The 20,636-nt window shown below is 42.0% G+C and overlaps 1 protein-coding gene across 6 annotated transcripts in view; it reads right to left on the bottom strand.

Moving 5' to 3' along the window:
- HSF2BP (heat shock transcription factor 2 binding protein) overlaps positions 1-20,559 on the bottom strand; it is a 35,652-nt gene extending 15,093 nt beyond the window's left edge. For 3 of the 6 annotated variants that reach the window (XR_007630881.1, XM_050332123.1, XM_050332119.1), the window contains exons 1-6: positions 20,479-20,546; positions 18,190-18,340; positions 13,687-13,790; positions 9,448-9,597; positions 5,484-5,622; positions 3,741-3,858 (exon numbers count right to left, since the gene is read on the bottom strand). Coding sequence is in view for 5 of the 6 variants with exons in the window: in XM_050332123.1 (XP_050188080.1) it covers positions 3,741-3,858; positions 5,484-5,622; positions 9,448-9,597; positions 13,687-13,790; positions 18,190-18,340; positions 20,479-20,514 (698 nt within the window). In the remaining variant the exon portion in view is untranslated. Of the gene's footprint in view, positions 1-3,740; positions 3,859-5,483; positions 5,623-9,447; positions 9,598-13,686; positions 13,791-18,189; positions 18,341-19,963; positions 20,078-20,478 lie in introns of those variants that run through there. The other 3 variants (XM_050332122.1, XM_050332120.1, XM_050332121.1) reach the window with 3 other exon arrangements.
- Between the last annotated feature and the right edge of the window lie 77 nt (positions 20,560-20,636).

The following is a 20,636-nucleotide window of genomic DNA, read 5'->3' as shown; positions in this document are numbered from 1 at the left end:
TGAGGAAGGAGCACAGTCATGACTCCCTGCAATCAGCCAGAAGGGAAATGATCAATAAACCAGTATCTTATAATGGGAATGTTAACATTTCTTGAGAAGGTCTTTCACCCTTAATCTGTCTGACATTTGCAGTTAGAAATAAAGTGACGCAAAAAGGTACTGCTGTGTTTGTATTTTTGTATCACTTGTTTGCTTTGTGCAGACAAAAGGGACTGGCGGTGGAGTTCCAAGGAAGAGCTGAGGTTTTGGAGTGCTGGGAGATGACACAACCCACCCTACAAGCCAGTGCAGTAGCATATTGATATGCAATAGCACATCTAATCCAACACACTCTCCTGGGCGCAACACAGAAGCATTTCCAGGCCCTTTATATCACCTTCATGTCTAGTACCTGCACATTTTAGTAAGTATTTTTGGCAATAATTATGGCAAAAGTGCTTATTGAAGCAAACCTGGCTCACATAATTATGGAATAAACAATACTTTCTGTTTTGGGTTTTTTTTTTTAACATGCAGAGTGTTTTAATTAGGCACTTGGTAATCTTCCTATTGAGGCAAGCCAAATTTAATTAACATCTTGTACTACTGTATCTGTCAATGCTTTCTTTAAAATCTATAAAAGCACAGCTAAAGCCCCTTCTTGTCTGCCTAATACATGAGATTAGTACATAAAACATGCTAATATCTACCAAAGTACATATTTCTTCTGGCTACTTTCAGCTGCTACATCAGCAAAGTTAAATGTTCCTAACTATTCAATTATAGCAATGAATAATTATGTATATGTTTACTGACTAACATTTACAAATGCTGAACAAACCCTACACCAGTGAGAAGAAAACCTCAAGTCTTTCACATCACTGCTATTTCAGAAAGGCAACGACACCCATGAGATTGCAGGCCCAGCACTCACGTTGATACCTTGGATATATTTATTCCATACTCACAGACTACAGTGGATATCACAGCAGTTTTGGAATAAATCATAGGTACTCCATGTAACTTTTTTATTTATATATTTGTACAAGTAAAACTAAGAGAATTCCTCTTTATCAGCTTGCTTTGATACTTCTGTGTGCAGAATTAGACTCACAGTTTGTCCTGTTTTGTCACACAGCAACGAAAAACGGTTTTTAAAATAAAAGCTAGAAAAGAATTGTAAAACCTCAAAACTAAGCAAAGGACAACCATTATCCTTTAAAATAATAAGCCAAACTTTAACTGATTAAATTGCAAGTTGATGTCCTCCCATGTAACACCGTGGTGGTTTTGAGAAAAATACATTGCATTTCCAAAATAATGAACAGACATTTTCAGCTGTGAGGTACAGTTTTAAAAATGTATCTGTCTGTGTGTATATGTATATAAGTGTACATGTAAACATTATTTATGATGATTCCAGAGTCCATCTTCACATAACTTAGAAACTGCAATACAACTTATGGTAATTATCACAACCTTGTCTCACAACTGTCTTTCATTTTGTCCTGCCTTATGTTCCTTATGGTAGGGAGAAAAGGGAGTTCTACTGACACATCTGCTTATGAAAATGTAGATTAAGGTCAACAAGCAGCTAAAAAAACCTTACAGGCAGAGAGCAATTTAAAAACAAATCAACCAACTCCCCATACCCTTCTTTGCTGGGCTGGGAGACTCTAAAATTCCCCAAAAGGACAAGAAAAAAAATCCAGTGTTAGTAACAGGTTTTTAGAACTGAACAGTGACAAGACACACAGAGAGCTCATTGAAAAAAAGGAACCTGATCGTGGACATGAAAGGCAAACACAAAGGAAACATTTTGCACTAAAAGATTTGAGCAAATTGGGCTCCCTCGTTCAGTGACAAGGCCATGAAGAAACATCCTTTCTGGTATTTGCTCTAATGTCAGAATACAGCAATTTTTTTTGTCACATGACAAGTTCAGAGCAAGAAAAGAAAATGTTGGTTCTGTGGAATATCAGAAAACATCACTGCACTGAATTCTAGCTATTCTAATATATGCTTAACATTTCTCACTTATCCACTACCTTGTGCAACCTCTTTTCCAGGCTTCCCTCCGTTTGTTAGCCTAAGAATCTGGCCTGTGTGGAATCCCTCGTGGGATTGTTCCATGTTACGTATATTTTACCAGCAGTGCTGTATGGCAGCCAAGCTTATATCACCATGTGTAATTCTTCTGCAAGGCAGGCAGATTTTGAAATATAATTAAAACCAACCCAAAACATAAATTAAAAAGAAAGGCCCCTCAAAATCCAATTACTTCGCCCAATTACATTAATAAAACTGAAATGATAAAAAATAGTTTATTTGGACCCATAGGCACATATTCACTTGAAATTCAGTGTTTGTGAGTGTGTGTGGGAATACTTTCCTCTCCCTCTTCCTCTCAAAGTCCTTTTTTTTTTTTTTTAAATGTACAGGTTCTCAGACAGTATAGGTTCTCTTTTCACGGTTGGTTTATTGTTTGGGCTTTTTTTGTTTGTTTGCTTTCTTTTGTTTCCTTTTACACAAATTACCTTTTCTTTCTTAAGTTGAGGTTCTCATGCAAATATTTCCATTGGGGCTTAAAAAAACCCAAACACCTACTGTTGACCTTCAGGCCCAACACTTGGGAAACACAGCAATTTAACAATCAAGCCACTACCTACAGCACAGGCTGTTCAGCTTTCCCCTCGACACCGAAAAGGGAGAGACAAACACCTCCAGAGGGTAACTTGTTCCCCCCCTCACACGAGCATTCATCTGACAGCACCCTCTGTGGGAAGAAGCCCAGGCAGTCAGCAGACGCCTGACATCTCCCCTTCTGATAGCTGGGGTCAGGCCAGATAAAACCCCTCCAAAGCACAGACTGAGCCTGATTCCACGCCTATCCCATACAACCTGCCTAAATGGTCAGGTTACTGTGGCTGCTGTTTGTCAGCTGAGCTGTGACAGCTGGCTGGGGTATGAATTGTTTGTGTGTGTGTGTGACCCATTTATGAAAAAACATCACAGCGGCTTAAACCACCTTCCTGACCAAATGAACCAGTGCCCATAGTTTAGCAGAGGAGCCACTCATTAAGCCACAGTAATTTGTTCAGTCCAGGCCTCACCTTGTAACATCTCCGAGGAAAAGGCAAAGAAAATAATTTATTTAATCTCTTCACTAACCAAAAACTACTTTCCCGTATCTGAACTCTGGTAACAGTGTCTTGCCTTTAATGCTGTATCATGAGGTCCCTTCAAAGGAATTAACTAACTTTTAACAAACTTCAGTTTCTAACCATTACAGACTAAAGGGTGTGGTGAGTCTGGCTACTAAGTAGCCTAAAATAATTTAATTTTTGCTCTTAGCAGATCCATAACTCACTTTCTTCACTAACCACATGTGGCATTTTACAGTCTTCATATTGAAAGGGAATAAATGCGAGTCCACATTTCCCACATCCTCTGTTTTCAAACTCACATCTTCATCTGACACTCAACTCATGACACCTCCCAAGGTAGAAGGGGGCATCCCTGCTCATCTTTACAATATTATGGTGCCTAAGAAGCTTCCAAAGAGACAAAAAAACTGGATAAAGCCTTGTAGCCAATCCTAGTATAGCTGCAAGGAATGTTACCGGGAAGAAAGCTTCCAAAAATTGTTTCCTCTCCAGGAAAGGAATGATGGGAAAGAGGGAAAACTACTCTCATCACTGTGACCTACACTACAAGATAACGCATTTCACCTGAAAGGGAAAAACAAGAAGTCATCATACACTTTAAATTTGTTACAGAGTCCTGGCTTCATGTCTCCCAGGAGGTGCATCATCGTGTCCAGTAATTCCCGGCTGGAGCTCACCAAGAACTCTCGGCCACACGCCAGCGCAGCCACATCTGTGAGAGAGCACAAAGCAGCACCTTAAAAAACTGTGTTTCAAACAAAGGTTTATGGTAATTATCAGCACTGCTAAAAAGATATGCTGCTGTGAGAAATGAACTATGGCATTTATATAAACTTCAAACTACATTCACGTGTATAGCAAATCCTGAAGCAGCAAGTTACACTGGTTGAGCTCCTTCCTAATTCTACTTCGGTAATTAAAACATTTATTCAGAATGGCCGGTGTCCTAATAGCAACACGGGGAATTATGGAACAAAAGGCTCTATTCACCTGCAAATAACGTGGAACTGAAGCAAAGCTGACCATTACAGGTTCCACTTCAAAGAATCGAGATTGCAGATTGCTTCACAATTGCTTGATTCAGTATCCCCGGCACATTACACAACCAAAGCCCTTTTTCCTACCTCTCTGCAAGTGTGGCACTGTTCAAGCACAAACCAGAAAACAAAATTATGTCCAAAGGCTACTGCTCCAAAGCAGACTTGCCACTGATATTTTTCCCTTACACCTGCCCCACACTTTAGGGCATCCTTATGTGCAAGAGGCGTCTTCCAGCAGCCTGAGTTCTGTCGCACTGTGCAACTGGCCAAGCCTCCTCCAAAACCATGAAGCACAAGTGTAGGTAACTAGTGACAGAACGTGGTAACCAGGTACCTGGTGCAGGAGATTAAACAGGTTCCTGTTCCTGATTCCTCCTCAGATGGAAACCCAACTTCCCCTCCTCACCTCTCCCACCCAGCCTTTAAACACCTTCTTTTTTCAGACATATTACTTTTGCTATGCCTTCCCTCCCCCCACAATGAAGGAATTTGAGAGAATTGGATTCCTCCTCGGTACAGTGGCATAATGCATCACATACTGATTTTATCACAATCTTTAATGGCACTGCAACAGCTAAAAATCACACATTCAGAAAAGTTACTCATGCAAGATTCACTTATTTGTATAAATAACCACTGCTTCATCTATCTTGCATCATGTCATTAGTGGCATTTCAACGGTTACGCCGTTTCACAAAAATGCAGATGATGCATCAACCCTATCTCTCACAGCCTTCCAAGCCAAGGGGCGTCATACTATGACAGATCTGTGGTTTTCTATTTATTTTCTGGCCCTAAAAAGAAATACTTAGCATGGGAGTCAGGTTTATTACCTTTTACTTCTCTCAGTACAGCAAAGGTACGATCCATCTGACAGCAACAAAACATTTAAGCAGTTTCAAAACACTTAGCCCATACCTTAAGCTGGGGGCTGATCTACTCACACCAACTGCAATCCATACATCTTGAGGGTGTTGGCATTACTGGCAATTCAGAAAGCAAATTGCTTGAGATTTACAAATGAAGGAGACCATGCAAGACCAGCAGAATGCTCCTTGTTTCACTCCAGATTAAACAGGAATTTCAGAATTCACTGGCTCTTACCCATCTAATGCTTAATAGTGTCACAGACAGCACAGAGCCTCACAGAAGCATCAGTAACAAAATTTGCTGGAACTCTAAAAGAACACTGACTACATACTTAACTTTGAAAAGCTCTATTTACTGCAGCTTCTTTGAAGGAATAGAGATTCCCAGTACACGTGGAATGCTGTTCTGAGGGACAACATGAACTTACTTGTTACAATCCCTGCCAAGGCTAATACAAACTGATTTTCATCAGAATCCAAATCCTGCTGTTTCATGTCTTCACTTAATGACTTCACAAAGCTCTCCATGGTCTGGGCAGTGATTGTAAAAAACTTTGCTGCTTTACTCTGCAAGCGTGGAAGAGAAAAAAGGTTACACACACCACAGCAAGTAGTAATTATTAGATGCTACAGTAAAACTGGACCATCTTCCAAATAATTAACATATCCAGTTACTCCAAAACTCAACAGAAAATATCAGGTATTTATTCACTAAATGATGTTTAATCCCCTAAATTTGAAACAATTACCTCAGAAGAAAATGGGAAACTGCTCAATGCTACATTTACTTATAAAACCAAACCACTGCATATTTACCTCCTAAACCCACAATAATATATATCAACCAGCAGAATTAAAGCTTATTTTCAAAAGTGAGAATATTATCTCTTGGCCTTGCGGTAGCTGCACCAGGTGTTTCATGTTTACCTGAGCTATTACAGCAGCTTTTGTCAAAACCAGATGAAGACTGGAGACTTAACGTGAAATTCCTAAGAAAACTAATTAAGTACCCAGAAAAAAAATAAGAACTGAAAGGCAGAAGTGCTTTAGAAAAGGAAATGGAGGTCTCTCTTGGGTAACAGGTTGAATTCAAGTCACCAGTGTCATGTGAGAAAGATCATCGTCCCACCAGAGCACACAAACAGGAGTACAGGCTGTAGTTATGTCACCATCTCTTCCCCTCAGCTGGAATACTGCTCCATTTCCACGTCTCAGGTGAGGAAGCAGCCACTTGGTACAAAGCTCAGGGCACGTCAAAGAGCTTGGCCAGAGGTGCAGAGTCCAGAGAGAAGGATGGAGAGACCTGCTTCTGTTTATTGGTAATCCTGACCGGTAAAACACTGCTGGAATGCTGCTTTATACCGAGTATGAAGGTTTTCATAACCAAAACAGTGTAGCAGAAAGGCCATAATGCTGGGTTTCCTGGTGTCTTTAATAATTTTTCCATTTGTTTCATGAAGCAGCTGAAACTTTTAGTCATTCCCAGCAGTGATCCAATGTAACAGTTCAAGAAATGCCTGAATTTTTATTCATTTTGCAAAGCCACTGAAAATTTTAATACCTTTTCAAAATTACTGCTTTCACAATACATGCAAAGCTACTGGTAACATTTATTTATTCCTCCACTGCTGCAAATTCACCACATCAGAGATGTTCAGTTGCCGTGGGGTGACTCCAGGAGAAATAGGACATAAAAACAGGCTCGGCCAACACTCAGTATCTTCAGAAGTGATGCTGTGGTCCCAGAGTAACTGGAATGAAGGGATTATGGGCAAAGAGGATGGAAACAACCGCGCTTCTGCATGTGCTGGATGTAGTTTTTATACTTGTATGGACACCACACCTCAAAGATGGCAATTTTAACACAAACAGTGACCACAGCTCAAGAAGCAGAACGTGCAAGAGAAAATGAAGAGAGCCTACGATGAAAATACGGCTTCACATGGGAACATAAGAGAGCAGTCAGCACACTGAGTAGTTGTTATTTTGCACAGAAAACAAGGAAAACCTTCTCTGCTGATCTCCTGAGGTGCCACTGGTGTCCCCTCTGCTGAACCTCTTGTTCAAATAGCCATTACTTCACTAATGCTGAGGTCTGAGGAGCTGTAGCAGAGACCCATGAGGTTTATAAATAGCAAACATTGCATACTCTGCACAGTGTCTTATTAGCTTGACAGTATCTTCATGGGACTGAAAAATGTCTCACCCACAGACACAGAGATCGGGGCAGTTCTCAGAGCAGCCATGAAGGTGCTTGAGCTCAGATGGTGCATGAACCCCTTGCTGTCCAGGTAACTCCTGTGTGAAATCATCAGTTAATATGAGAAATTGCTGCCACAAAGTCATTTGTCACCGTAGCAGACAACTGAAGTAGCAAAACACCTTGTAGGACCCCAAATCTCTCAAGCTGAAGCAAGCCTTGATGTTATTCTGAAATCAAACCTTCAGGCTGCATTTCCATGTGAGAACGTCATCATATCTGGTTGCAGCTTTTTGAAAGACATCTGAAACGATGTCATGGGGATCAATTTACTTCTTTTTTGGCACATGCAAGTAGGAAACCTTGAGAACTCACTCTCATGTTGCTTCTCTGGATGTTTCTTCAAGTTCTCTCTAGGAACATTACACAGAGGCAGAAACAGCCGCCAGTGCCTTGAAAACTTAGTTGTGTCACATTTCAAATCTGCTGCTTGAGTTTTGATTTTCCCAGCCCACATGGACACAAATGGTGTACTGGTCACTGACACCATTTCAGCCCCTTTGCATGACAGGACTGTAAGAAAGACCTACTTCTGTATTACTGCAAATACCAAAAAAAAAAGCTTGGGCATTGTTCCCTAAGGCCTGAAATGATTCTGAATTGATGTCACCTTCCCCACGTGCTCAAACATCAGCATCTGTTTCAAAGCACTCTTGATGTTCTCCCCCTTTTCCGTAGTTCATGGCACCTTCTCAGGGGAGGGGGAAGATGCTACAGGCTGTAAAACTTGTCCCAAAACAACCCAAACCAAAAACTTTGTATGACAAATGTCCCATCATCTTTTAATGACCTGACTCATCGCCAGTTGTAATCTGTGGTTGACACAATGCCGCATGGTCCATTTATGTTTTCCTCGTGGTCTTGTTGCAAACCCAGGCATGATTTTTACCGTGCTGTGTGCACCATCACAAGAAAATGAAGACCAGAAATGTTGCCATGAGCTTCACCAGAAGTACAGCAGTTCAACAAGCTCTAATGGTTGCTGGAAACAACTACAGGAGAATTATTTTGCATTTCAAACCAATCTAAACCCCCCAAAGTATTGCATCTTCACAGTTATGCTCTTTACCTTTATACAAATCTTCAGGTAAAAGTTTTTTTATCTAATTCTACTGAATTTTGATACCTAAGACTGCTTTTAACAACCTGCCTTTTGTTTTAAAATTTATCTGCTTTATACAGTGGTTTTGGAGACTTTTTTCCCTTAGTAACTGTTGCTGCTTGGATTTTGAATCATCAGAAGTTATCACCAAAAGGCATCACTGTACAGCTTTCTAATACCCAATATTGTTGTAAATGCATTTTGGTACATCCAAACTAGAACAGCTCCTACAAACACACTACTTTACCACTTACTATAATGAACTAATCCTGTTCACTCAGCTGCTCATCATGCTCCTGAAAAATCAAGCCAGAAGAAATAGTGGCTTCGGTTCACTCAGATTAAATACAGCAATTCCTTCTCATGTTGGCTGTGTCAGGAATGAAAATCATACTTTTATCAGGCTTGTTCCTCTGATCCCTCCTAATTCCATCAGCTGCACTTGGCAGTGAAACTGTGTTAGCTGTAATACTGCCACTGTCATCAACTGTTGTTGGGTTGGTTTTTTTGTTTGGTTTTTTTTAAATAATCTACCTGTCCAGGTTTAACATTGAAGATTTATTCAGATCCACTAGCAGCAAGGCTCTCTTAATTTCCAAGAGTCATGCAAGTATTAAGGCAGCACAAACACTTAAAGTAAGTTGGGAATCGATGGATCTGTCTTCCTCCCATGGAAATAGCTCCTCCAAGCTCCCTACAGGCATGGAAACTCCTACATGTGCCCGGGAATTATTTTCTCCTTCTCTTAGCTCGTGAAGATATTTACATTGTGCTGGCTGTAGCCTTGCTTCCAGTTCAACTGTGTGGTGGAAAACAGACAACCCTTGTTTGGAAACGTGAGAATTTATTCATAACACTCCTTAACTCCAGCAATTCTTAAATGAGAATGGATGAATGTGCAAACCAGAAGACATTTTTTGCTGCTCAAAGAGCTTCTGAAATACATCCTGAAAGTGTGACACACAGCAAGGTCCTTATTTTAAAGGCCTGACAGCACTACCAGGGGTCAGCATTCACCTGCCATACTTACTCCTCCTAGAATGGTTTTCACAGCCTCCTCGTTGCTGGACACCCCCCAGAGCAAGGTGCAAACAGCAGCCCCCATCTCTGTGCAATACTCTGCCTGCTGCAGGAGCTGCTGCTTGGCCTCGTTCAGCTGCTGCCGCAGGTCCAGTTTCTCCTGGAACAGCGCAAGGAAATTTTGGTTGCACTTCATATCAGCCACAAGTTTCCAGGCTAAGGGACAGAATGAGAAATCAGGGCTGTACATGAAGTGGAGGGGCACCCAGAGCAGTGGCAGACACGTACCTTCTCCCCTGAGCTGTGCCTAAGCAGCCAGGACAGTGTGCAGGCTGACAGTATCCAGAAGCCTGTCCACAAGGTCAAACCAAGTGACCCCCCGAGACTGAGTGGCACCCAGAGAAGCCTGATAGGAGAGTCATCTCCTCCTGAGCAAACAGCTCCATGTCTCCTCAGCAGAGAGGGGATTTCAGCATCAGGGGACAGCCTTCCCTGGCACCTTACAAGAGATACTGAACACGTCTTACAGGAAGGGAGGGTTGCTCTGTTTTTCAAAACTGCTTTAGCCAACATGGCTGGATATCTAGGATAAATACTGTTGTCTTCTCCAACCTTTTTCTATTGGCATATTCCTGATCGACAAGTTACACAGAGTCCCTGAAAAAACATATCTAAAGTTTGAAGTTTGGAGGGCCTTTCATATCAAGAAAACTGAGGCACCACTGTGCATCCATCAGGTTGGATGGAGCTCTGAGCCACCTTGCCTAGAGGAAGGTATCCCTGCCCATGGCAAGAGGACTGGAACTGGATGATTCTTAAGGTCCCTTGCAACTCAAGCCATTCTGTGATTTTATGATTCTATCATCACCTAAGTGAACTGCTCAGTGATTCTTGCCACAAAGCATAAAGAGAGAACTGATCAACCCTACATGACCAGAGCACAGTTTCAATTTGGCAGGACTTTCTCCCAATCACAGGGGAAGCTGGTTGGAAGAATATCCTGAGACTGGGTATGATTCTAGGTCTCACTGGCTTCCAAACAACTGCCACAGGGGTAGAGAAGCTGCTGCACTTCTCAGCTTGGAGCCAGCACAGACAGGGAGAGCCAGGCAGGGATTCTGCAGTTTGTGATTTCTCAGGATGGGTGGGAGCTCCCTGCTACCTTCAAGTAGGGTGGGTTTAGACAGTGCTGCATGGAAAGACAAAGGCCAGTCAAGAAAAATGATGCTAATTCACATATTAGAAGAGAGAGAGAAAGAGAGAGATTTGCAGATCACACGACATCAAAAGAACAGAAGGATCTTACTTGGCCCACTTTACAGACACTGGATTTTCAGATTTACCACAGAAAACACCTTCCTCAGCCCAGCGTGTTTGGATACCAGGATGTGAGAAATGAGAAGGATTCTTTTCTGTGTAAACTCTGAAAGCACCTGAACAGAACACAACTTTCAACCATATATTGTCATCAAGATTTTAAAATCGATGCCTTGTCATTTTGGGGGTTCACCTCAATGTTTTGTGTGAGGGTTTAGAAAGAACAGAAATGTAAGCTCACCTGCACATTTATGTAATGTGATATCAACCAGCACGAAGCTGCCTGTTCTCTGTCTGTCAGCAATTACCTGCTGAGCCCCCTGATAACACCTGACAGCCTGATCTGCGCTGCTTTATCGTGCTGCTAATGGAACACGCAGGCGAGGATTTGTAAAGTTCAAATTAAATTTATCAAGTAGATTTCTGTGCATATTTACTCTCTGGGGTCTCTTTCACCTTACTGATTAACACATGCAAAAGACTGACACTTGCTGGTGATTCCACAGGCAGAGCCTCCCGGGAAAAGTCTCTTATTTCTTAATACTCTGATCATTTTTAAGTAAATTGGCCAAATTCTGTCTTTTACATCGCTTGCTGCCAGGCCTTTCAGCTTTGCTGCCACAGTGTGCCTCAACAAAATGTCTACAGGCATCTTCCTACCTAATCCCTATATTCTTCCTGTCTTTTCTGCACTGTCCTTTTCTTAGGAAAATGTATCTTTAATACATTTTATTTGCATTTTGCATTTGGATGCTAACACTGAATAGTAGGACACAAAACACAGTAAATACCAAAGCTACATCCCCCAGCAAGGATGCAAAGCCAGCACAAGAAATGCCAGAATTTTTAATAGATCAAAAGCAGCATCAGAACAAAGATATGAGGCAAGGGAAACAAAATAGTACATTCAGGAGCCAGGAAAATAAACGGAGCCTGAAAAAGCAAATAACCAACTGGAAGCAACACTCCTGAGAGTTCACATCACAACCCAATCCCTGCGCTGTGCAACACCACCATCTTCAGGAAAGGGGCAAGGCACAAGAACACAGCAGTGCCCAAGTATGGAACTACAAAAGGACAGACAAAGAACACATCAGACAAGGATAACACGTGCACTTCGAGTTCTGCTCAAGTTCAGAAAGCACAGCAACTCCCTGATCAGTGATCCCGCTCTGCACAGAGATTCTGGAATGCAAAAATGTTGATTTATGATGGCCTCAGAAAAGGACACTGCTCAACCAGAAAATGCATTTACTTTATGTTGGTTTCAGTGAATCATTTCATTTTCCTTCAGAAGATAACTATGTAGCAAATAATTCAGAAACTTTATGCAAGGATGCCTATAGCAGAACAGCAACCAAATGAAAAACACCAGAAAAGCAATTAACAGGAATAAAAATCACACATATACACACATCCCATCTTCTTGCACCCTAAAGAGCTAAAGGACTTCACAACATCATCATCACAATCCAAACAGACAAATACACCTTCCTGGCACATAACAGAACCCATTTAGGCAATGGCATATACTGCACAACAGCAAAGACATGAAGAGCTTTGATCAGGAACACCAAAACAACTACTCTATCCATGCTTTAAGTAAAACTCATCCAAAAGAAAACACAAACCCAAACCACCTGCCATTTATTTTGTAGTATTAACAAGAATAATGGGACAGGGACCCACTTCATTAATATCTAAAGCAGCAACAGTGAGTCTCACAGGGATTTTATCCTGAGTGCTTACACAACTGAAGATGTGGGTGCACAGCAAAACTGTTTGCCTATTGCTGAACTGCAACAGCTATCCCTGCTTTGAAGGAATATCCAGATAGACAACTATTCCATTGGACCAAACTTCATTTCAGAATGACTTGCCCATGCAGAAGTTCACTAAAACTACACGTCCAAACTCTTCATTTATTTCTTTTCAAAAATGAAATAATTTCTGTAGATTCATCTATCTCTGTGCAATCCCAAGGCTGGCAAATGCCAGCTGTAGAACTCCAACATGAGCTCCAGCTGAAGATGGCTCCAAGGAAATGATCCTTTGCAGCAAATGATCACCACTGATTCTCACACCCACTTGAACCCCAATTGCTTCACAGAAGACCCACAATCAGAGAAGTCACTGCCTTTGTTATTCCTTCATTGTTCAGAATCTCCTCTCTCATAATCACTAAATGCAATATTGACAGAGCAAAAGGAGCCCTGTAATTGCTCTTTGATTCACAGATGTACATGGCAATTGGATCAATATGTGCACTGAGAAAGACTATTAACACCAAAAAAAAAAAGGTGCATAGCTCACAGAAAGCCAAAAGAGAGGATGGTTTCATTCTGTACCTTGCATTGCTTAAATTATCTTCCATTGTCCTCTTTGAAAATATGTTATAGTTACATTAAAGTCAAAAGAACTGATTCTGTGAAGCACATTTTCATGCCAGCTCTACCACAGTCTTCCCAAATACCCAACGTTTTACTTCAGCATGTTCATATAAACCAAGTGCTTGGTTTTTAAAGTCACATCCACCAAAACAAACCCTGCCAAGAACCTGGATTTTGACCCCATATAACCACACCCCACATAGTATGGACTGTGAGAGATTCATGCAGGTATGCAGGAGTTTTGTACCTCAGTGGCTCCTCTGTTTGTACACTTTGACTCCTCTTTGGGACTAAATCCTACTATATTTTGCCTAGGTACGTTATTGACCCTTTTGCTCTGGAAATACCAAGAGGGGAAAAACCCCTGAGTTAAGAACTTGTAGGTTTTATTTCCACACCACCTGACTATATGGATAGAAATTCCAAATTGTTCCTCAGACTGAGGATTTATTCTGTGACATGAACATGAAAAAAACAATCATTACTGCTTTTATCATGAAAACTCAAGTACACAGACACCAATATTCTGGCAGCAAATCTACCTTCTTCTCTCTCATGCAATCTGCCTGAGCCGCTTCCAGACGGGCTTTGAAGTGTTCACAATCCATTCTCAGCTGCTGAACTTCCTCCTCCTTTTTCTCCAGGTCTGTGGCAGGACAAATCAAGATAAACGAAGTGACACATTACGACAGAGGGGCTGCGCTAAGGAAAAGAGAATCCACCTAGTGCAGCTTTCCCGAGGTGCTGTGGCTGTTTGCTTGTGCGAGGTCACCTCCCCGTGGCTAAACTGGGGATCTCACAACGGTTCTGAGCGAGTAAACGAACATGTTTCTCGTTTAAAACGGGGAAAGACTGAAATAATCGCTTCTAGCTGTAAAATACGGTGTGCTCACAAGGTTTATTAAAATTTACACGGTTTTCTGCTTTGTTTTAATGACGGTTTTCGTGAAAATTCAGTGGGTGAAATTTCACTCAATTCAGGGAGTATACTGAAAACCTAAGAAAAACACCAAGATCAGTCAAAAGTGTGTGTTCCAATATATAATACAATTTCTATAAACAGTAAGAATGAAATGCAACTATTCAAAACATTTTTAATTAATGTTTATAAAATATTTTATAAGTAACCTGGTCTAGTGAAAGATGTTCCTGCCCATGGTAAGGGGTTGGAACTGGATGATTTTTAAGATCCTTTCCAACCCAAACCATTCTGTGATTTTATAAACTGTTTAAACTTTGTAGTCAGTTACAAGCAAAATTTATGATTCCCTTGAAAAAGTTAATTTTTGACATTATCAGAAATACATTCTAATTTAGACACTTTATTTTAGTGAATAAAAATCAAGTTAAAGTCTATTTCACCATCATGGTGCCATTTTTAAAAAAAATCGCTTGAAGGGATATTTTTAACAATAGTTGTTTATTCTATTTCACTTTAAATCCCATAGTCATGGATGATTAGTATTTACACTGAGAAAAGGAAATACGTTTAAGTAGTTCCAAAAGGTAATGTCCAAAGAGCATCTTTGGACATCTGTAACTTTGGTTAGCTTAAAAAAAAAACAAGTTACAGCCCATTTTGAGCACCATACACTTGATCTTGACAGTTTGGTCTATGCCCTAACGCTTCACATACTTACCTTTACATATGGTCAATATTTTTTAATGTAGTTACCAAAAATCATATCAAATTCAATCATAAAAAGACAACATCATTTAAAAATTATCCAAAAATCAGTCCCATCCACCTCTGACTATGTGGGTGTGGGTCTTAAGTAGCTGACAGAAAGATGTTTTGAGCCTGAGTGAACCTGCTTATCAATAGCAGCCAAGAACCTGTTTATTCTGGTCAGGTACATTCAGTGAAAATCTCTTGTCCCTGCAAGGAAACAAGATCTCCTGAAAGAGAAGAATCACTCCCAGCCTTTGAGAGGATGGATACAACCTGAGTCCAGCCAGCAGACACACAAAGGTACCACATCCTTCACTGTCAGACTTCAAAGGTCCTGGAACAAAACCTGAGCCAGAAAGGGAATAATATTAACTACTGAGTGTTAACACAATGCAACCTGTATTTTTAAAAGTCCTTCAGATAAAAAAAGGATGTGTCAACATCCTCTAAGGTATCACGATGTTTTATGTTGAAGGAAAAAAGAAGGATTATATTGGAAGCTGCTGAAAAAAAGCCCTACTTCTGTCTGTGCCTCCTTCCTGGAAACTCCCCTACTATGCCCAGTCAGCCCTCCCAGCTGTGCCTTTGCTCTGAAGAGGAAGCAGCAGCTTTCACTATCAGCTTGGGTGAGCAAACAAATACGAAATGGAATTCTTATACAAAGAGGAGATATGTAACTTCACCACTGCAGTGGTAAATCAGGCTCTGGGAAGAAGTGGCATTTGCTCCTGAGACAGACAGAGACTCAACAGCAGAACAAGGCACTGGGCACAAGAAAGAAGAGGAGGCCACATTTCAGGTGTGAGGTTGACTCATTCTCAACCATGCAGGAGATTTTCTGGACCAGAGATTGAATCTCAAAGCTCTGGGATGTGGAAAATTGGGTGCAATTAGGATGAATGCTGACAAGTGATGGAATTCCAATTCTACTGATCCAAAACCTGGATCTATGTTAAATGCTATTTTTAACACTTCCCCAGTGGACTGAGTTCACAGAATCACAGAATAGTCAGGGTTGGAAGGTTCCTCAGAAGATCATCCAGTCCAACCCCTGCCAAGGCAGGAAGACCTGGAGCAGCTGACACAGGAACACATCCAGGTGCGTTTGGAATGTCTCCAGAGAGGGAGACTCCACAAGCTCCCTGTAAAACCTATTCCAGTGCTCTGCCACCTTCAAATAAAATTGTCTTCTTCACGTTGAGGTGGAACTTCTTGTGTTTTAGGCCATTGCTCCTCATCCTGTCGCTGGACACCACTGAAAAGACTTAGGCATCATCCTTATGTTCCACTAAGCATAATAGCACAGAAAGATTTTTGGAGCTGTTTTTCTAAATTTCCTGGAGCCAAACACTCTCCCTGAGGAGGGCAGCCAGAACAAAACAGACCTTTCTTTTTGAAATGAACAATTACCCTGGCAAAAGCCTTAATGAAGACCCTGACACCAGCCTGAAAAGTAGGTGTTGGCTGCACCAAGCACTGCCAGCTCAGATCTCAGATACCACTCAAGGGAAGCTCCCATAGGAAATGGGTGTCCTACTGATCCAGACACACCAGTAAAACATGCAAAGATCTCAAGGTTTCTTAAAGCTATTCAAGACTCCATCTGTCTCACGACCAAATGGGCCAGAGGTGTTGAAAGTCTCTGACTGTAATCTGTACTTCTTGAGGAACGTGAGAATTTGCCAAGAAGAGGAAGAACTTTGTGTTCACAGTACTTGGAAAATTTCAACAGCAGATAAAAGTCTGTAGAGAGATGCACAAATCACACACTAGGCTTCTGCAAGAACGTGAAAAAACATCTCCAGGAGCTGCCAGGACTCCTGCAAGCTTCACGTGCCACACCAAGAGACTGAATGTAATAAACAGCGTCATTCTGAGAGTGAAGGCTGCTTGTGACCCTCTGATGTCCCGCCTTTTGTGATCTGTATGCTTCAAAGCCTCCTTCTGCCTTATGGCATGATGCAGAGGTAGGAGCAGATTGGAGCAGCAAAAATCACCACTTCGACTTGTCCAGCTGCAGGGGCAAACAATGGCCAGAGCCTGAACAAATATTAAACGACCTCATTAATTGCAAGAGAAGACTCTGCTGTGAGAATATACCCAATAGAGTTCAAAGGCTGACTCAGCTTCAGGTCCTCCCCCTGAGGACCCTGAGAATGCTGGCCAGACAGCAGAACATTTAAAGAAGTCTTAAAATCCCCATGTTGATTCCACAAACCTGCAGCTAGAAGACCCTGACAGCGTCTCCTTGATGCCTGGCACAAGGGACATAAGAAGGATCAGTGAGAGAAATGAAAGAGAAATAAGTAGGTAAAAGAAGGATCTGACTTAGTTGAGGATCTTGAACACTTAATGCAACTGGAAACAAGTTCTTGATGTCTTGCAACAGCACAAAGAGAACATTTCCAGATCCTACATCTCTGCTTGTGACATGGATGTCAGCCAGCAGCAGGAGAGGTGGTACAGCCTTCCCATCTTTGTTAGGATTTGATGGCAAGGAATAATCTTTCCAAAGTGGAGCTCATTGAGGCAGCTGGAAGTTCTGCCCCAATGTTGCTCGGTCAGAGACAGGCCCTGGGGCTCTATCTTACTCTTTCCTAGCTAGCTGTGGCAAATTAATTTTCCATTTATCACTTGATATTCTAGAAGAGACAAGACTCTGTAATCTGTCTCAGTGCTTGTCCTGTGTCTTTTCAGGTAAAACCAACTCCTAGGATAACAGCTGAATTGTACAGCTGCACGGAAGCTACAGGTTAGGGATGGAGCTGACTCCAATTTGGTCCTCATGGCATGTTAGGAATGGTGCAATTGTTAAAAAAATAATGCATAGAGAAACATAACACTGAGCAACTGTCTTCAGGGACAGCAGTAAAAACACTTTTATTACAGTCTTCACCTTTTTTTTATATTATTAATATTTATAGCAATAAAAATATGCACAACAAAAAATAAGATATGCCAAAAATACAATGATGTTGTCTCTAACTTTTTATCCATTGCTATTTACCATGATTTTTCGTTTTTATTTTTCTGTGCAAAGTGACTTTTTGAAAACCAGAATGCTTTCACCTTCTCTCAAAGGGAAAACATTTTTTCCCTGATACAGCAACCCTTACTGCCTCAACTAAGTATGTTTTTATCCACAGTAAAATATTTTTAAAGATGAATTTGACATGTCTGATTATTTCCAATGCAGTCTGTAATTTCCTTCACTAAAGACACATTAATTTGCTTGAGCAGCCACTGAACAGCACAGTTTAATCTGGAATAACTCCACAAACTCTACAACTATTCCTAGGGGCACAGCAGTTTGTTCTAAGTAGTTTGGGCAGAAGCTGTAAGAGATTGTAACATGGTACTACTCACTACTCACTTGATTCAATAGCATCCAGTTTCTGGAGTGTCCCCAGGATATCTCCATTCACTATTTTGGGTAAGAAATCCCGCAATTGCATAACCTCAGTTGTCAGCCTTTCCAAATCCCTCCTTCTGACTTTAACAAATTCCTCTTTGGTCTCGGCCTTCTGAAATAAAACAACAAAACAAAACAAAACAAAGAAACCAAGGACCAAACAAAGACTCTGTTACAGCCTTGCAGTGCTTTTCTGCTTGAATCTGTTTTCTATGACAGCAATATTCCTCTGTGTGATGTAATTTCAGAAGTTCATAACCTTTTAAAAGAGAACAGTCCAGTAATTAAACCCAAAAGTCTTTGAGAATGGACCCTTGCTGTAACCTAATTTTTGCCATTCTGGCCTAAATCAAGTATATTACCCCTCTGTGTCTGCTTCTTCACCCAAAATGTGTGCAATGTACCCCAGAATGCTGCAAAAATTAACACTCACATTTTAAAACGTGAGCAGCTATGCCTGTGCCAAACTGTTGTTTCACGACTGTTGCAAAGGATACGATAACTCAGTTTTTTAATTAATTAAAATATTTGCAAGATCCCCAGTCCTAAATTACAACAGCTCTTTTGGAGGAAACCGTACTTTTTCAAATAAATTTATCTTTTGTGAGGAGCAAAAATGATGTGCAGCCATTTGCAAACAAATCCCACATAAACAATTTAAACACGAGGTAAGACACAAAATGTTTACCGGTTTCCTCTTCTGCCAAGCTATTGCTTTAAAATAATTTAAGTTCCATATTCCAATAGAATGTGTACTAATCTTAAAATTATACATTTTACAGTTTGCAAGATTATACAACTTTTGTACCAAAAAGCTCCTGCACTTTATGTTCTGATGTACACACATGTGCACACTGCTGGATCTTAAAAATGCTGCCAACATACACAAGGTTTTTAACGTGTTTTGTCTAAAACTCAGGGTTCTTTTCCAACCTGGTTGATTCTATGAGTCTATAAGCTTTCACAAAGCAAAGTTATAACGTATCTTAGTACTGTTTTGCACTGCATTGAGAATAAGACAAATGGAGGTCATCCTTTCCAACCGTTCCCTAAAACTCTCTTTTCTGCTTCCCTATTTCCTCAGGTTAAACTCTTGCTTTCAGTTTTGCTTCCTACTCTGTTTCTTTCCCAGCTGTCTTTCAAAGCCAGACAGTTTTGGTTCAGAACAGGTCAGTTCCCACCTTTCCTGGTTCGGGGCTATCAGAGCTGCAATGAAGGTCCGGTAGATTTTGCTTTCAACTGGAATTACAAGCCCTGAGTTGCACTTAGGAAGTGCTTTTGGCAAAGTGAGTGTGGTCAAATACCACCACCACCACCACGAGATGTGACTCGAGAAAAATGCAACTCATTTGTGTCTCGTGAAAGCATGGAATACGAACATGGCAACGGGATTTTATAGAGGAAAACCATCTGCATGTCAGCAACCAGGAAGGACAGAGACAATTCAGCATTGCTGAGAATTAGGCAGCACAATTTGGGGCTTAAAAGCATAGAAATAGCTCTGTTCACCTGCAGAAGCTACATTCAAAACCAAATACACCGTGAAGTACTGGGATGGAGATAGGAAATACATGGCAAGGAGAAAATTCTCATTTACAGTTCCCACTGCAAGCAAAGATCTTCGCAGTACTGCAGCCACAATGGACAAGTTCCATTTTCTCAGCACCTCCCTGCACTACAACAGTGTGTTAGAAGCAAATACAGACAACGGAGGAGTTTTGTGTCGAGTTCTTACAGGAACACCAGGTGCCTGGATTTGACTCCAGTCCTCGCAGAGCTCTTCCACAAGGGTCAAGTTAACTCAGTCATGCACCTGAGGTCACGACCTGCGTGGCGTGAATCCGGTGAAGGGAATTCCTTCACCGCCTGGCAGTGGGAACTGAACGGGGCAGAGCTCCCACTGAAGGGAATTCCTTCACCGCCTGGCAGTGGGATCTGAACAGGGCAGAGCTCCCACTGAAGGGAATCCCCGTTCCTCGCCTGGCAGTGGGATCTGAACAGATCCCAGCTGGCGATGAACACCCGGCATGGAATCGCTGCCAGCCCTTCCTCCACTCACCCCCCAGCACCCCAGGGTGCCCCTGGCACCGCTCCACAGCCCCCACCGCGCTCCCCTCTCCCCGCGGCCCCTCAGGGCCCCCCTCACAAGGCCCAGGACGCCACAAACCCCCCAAAGCCCCCGCAGGGTCACCCCGCAGCGACCCCCGGGCCGGGCACAGCCCCATGCGCCGGGCGGGCCGCTCGCGATACCTGCGCGTCGCCAGCGAGGCCGGCGCAGCGCCACATCGCGACAGAGGCGACAGCGGCGACAGAGCCTCGGGGGGGCGGGGCGGGAGGGACTGAGGGCGGGGCGGGCCGCGCCGTGGCCACGCCCCCTCTGCTGAGTGGGCGGGGTCAGGTGCGTGGCT

The sequence above is a fragment of the Myiozetetes cayanensis genome, unplaced genomic scaffold (genome assembly GCF_022539395.1).
Source record: "Myiozetetes cayanensis isolate MyiCay16 unplaced genomic scaffold, myiCay2020 scf5-8, whole genome shotgun sequence".
Classification (NCBI taxonomy): domain Eukaryota; kingdom Metazoa; phylum Chordata; class Aves; order Passeriformes; family Tyrannidae; genus Myiozetetes; species Myiozetetes cayanensis.
The sequence above is the reverse complement of the archived record's forward strand: the minus strand, read 5'-3'. Positions and strand labels throughout refer to the sequence as shown.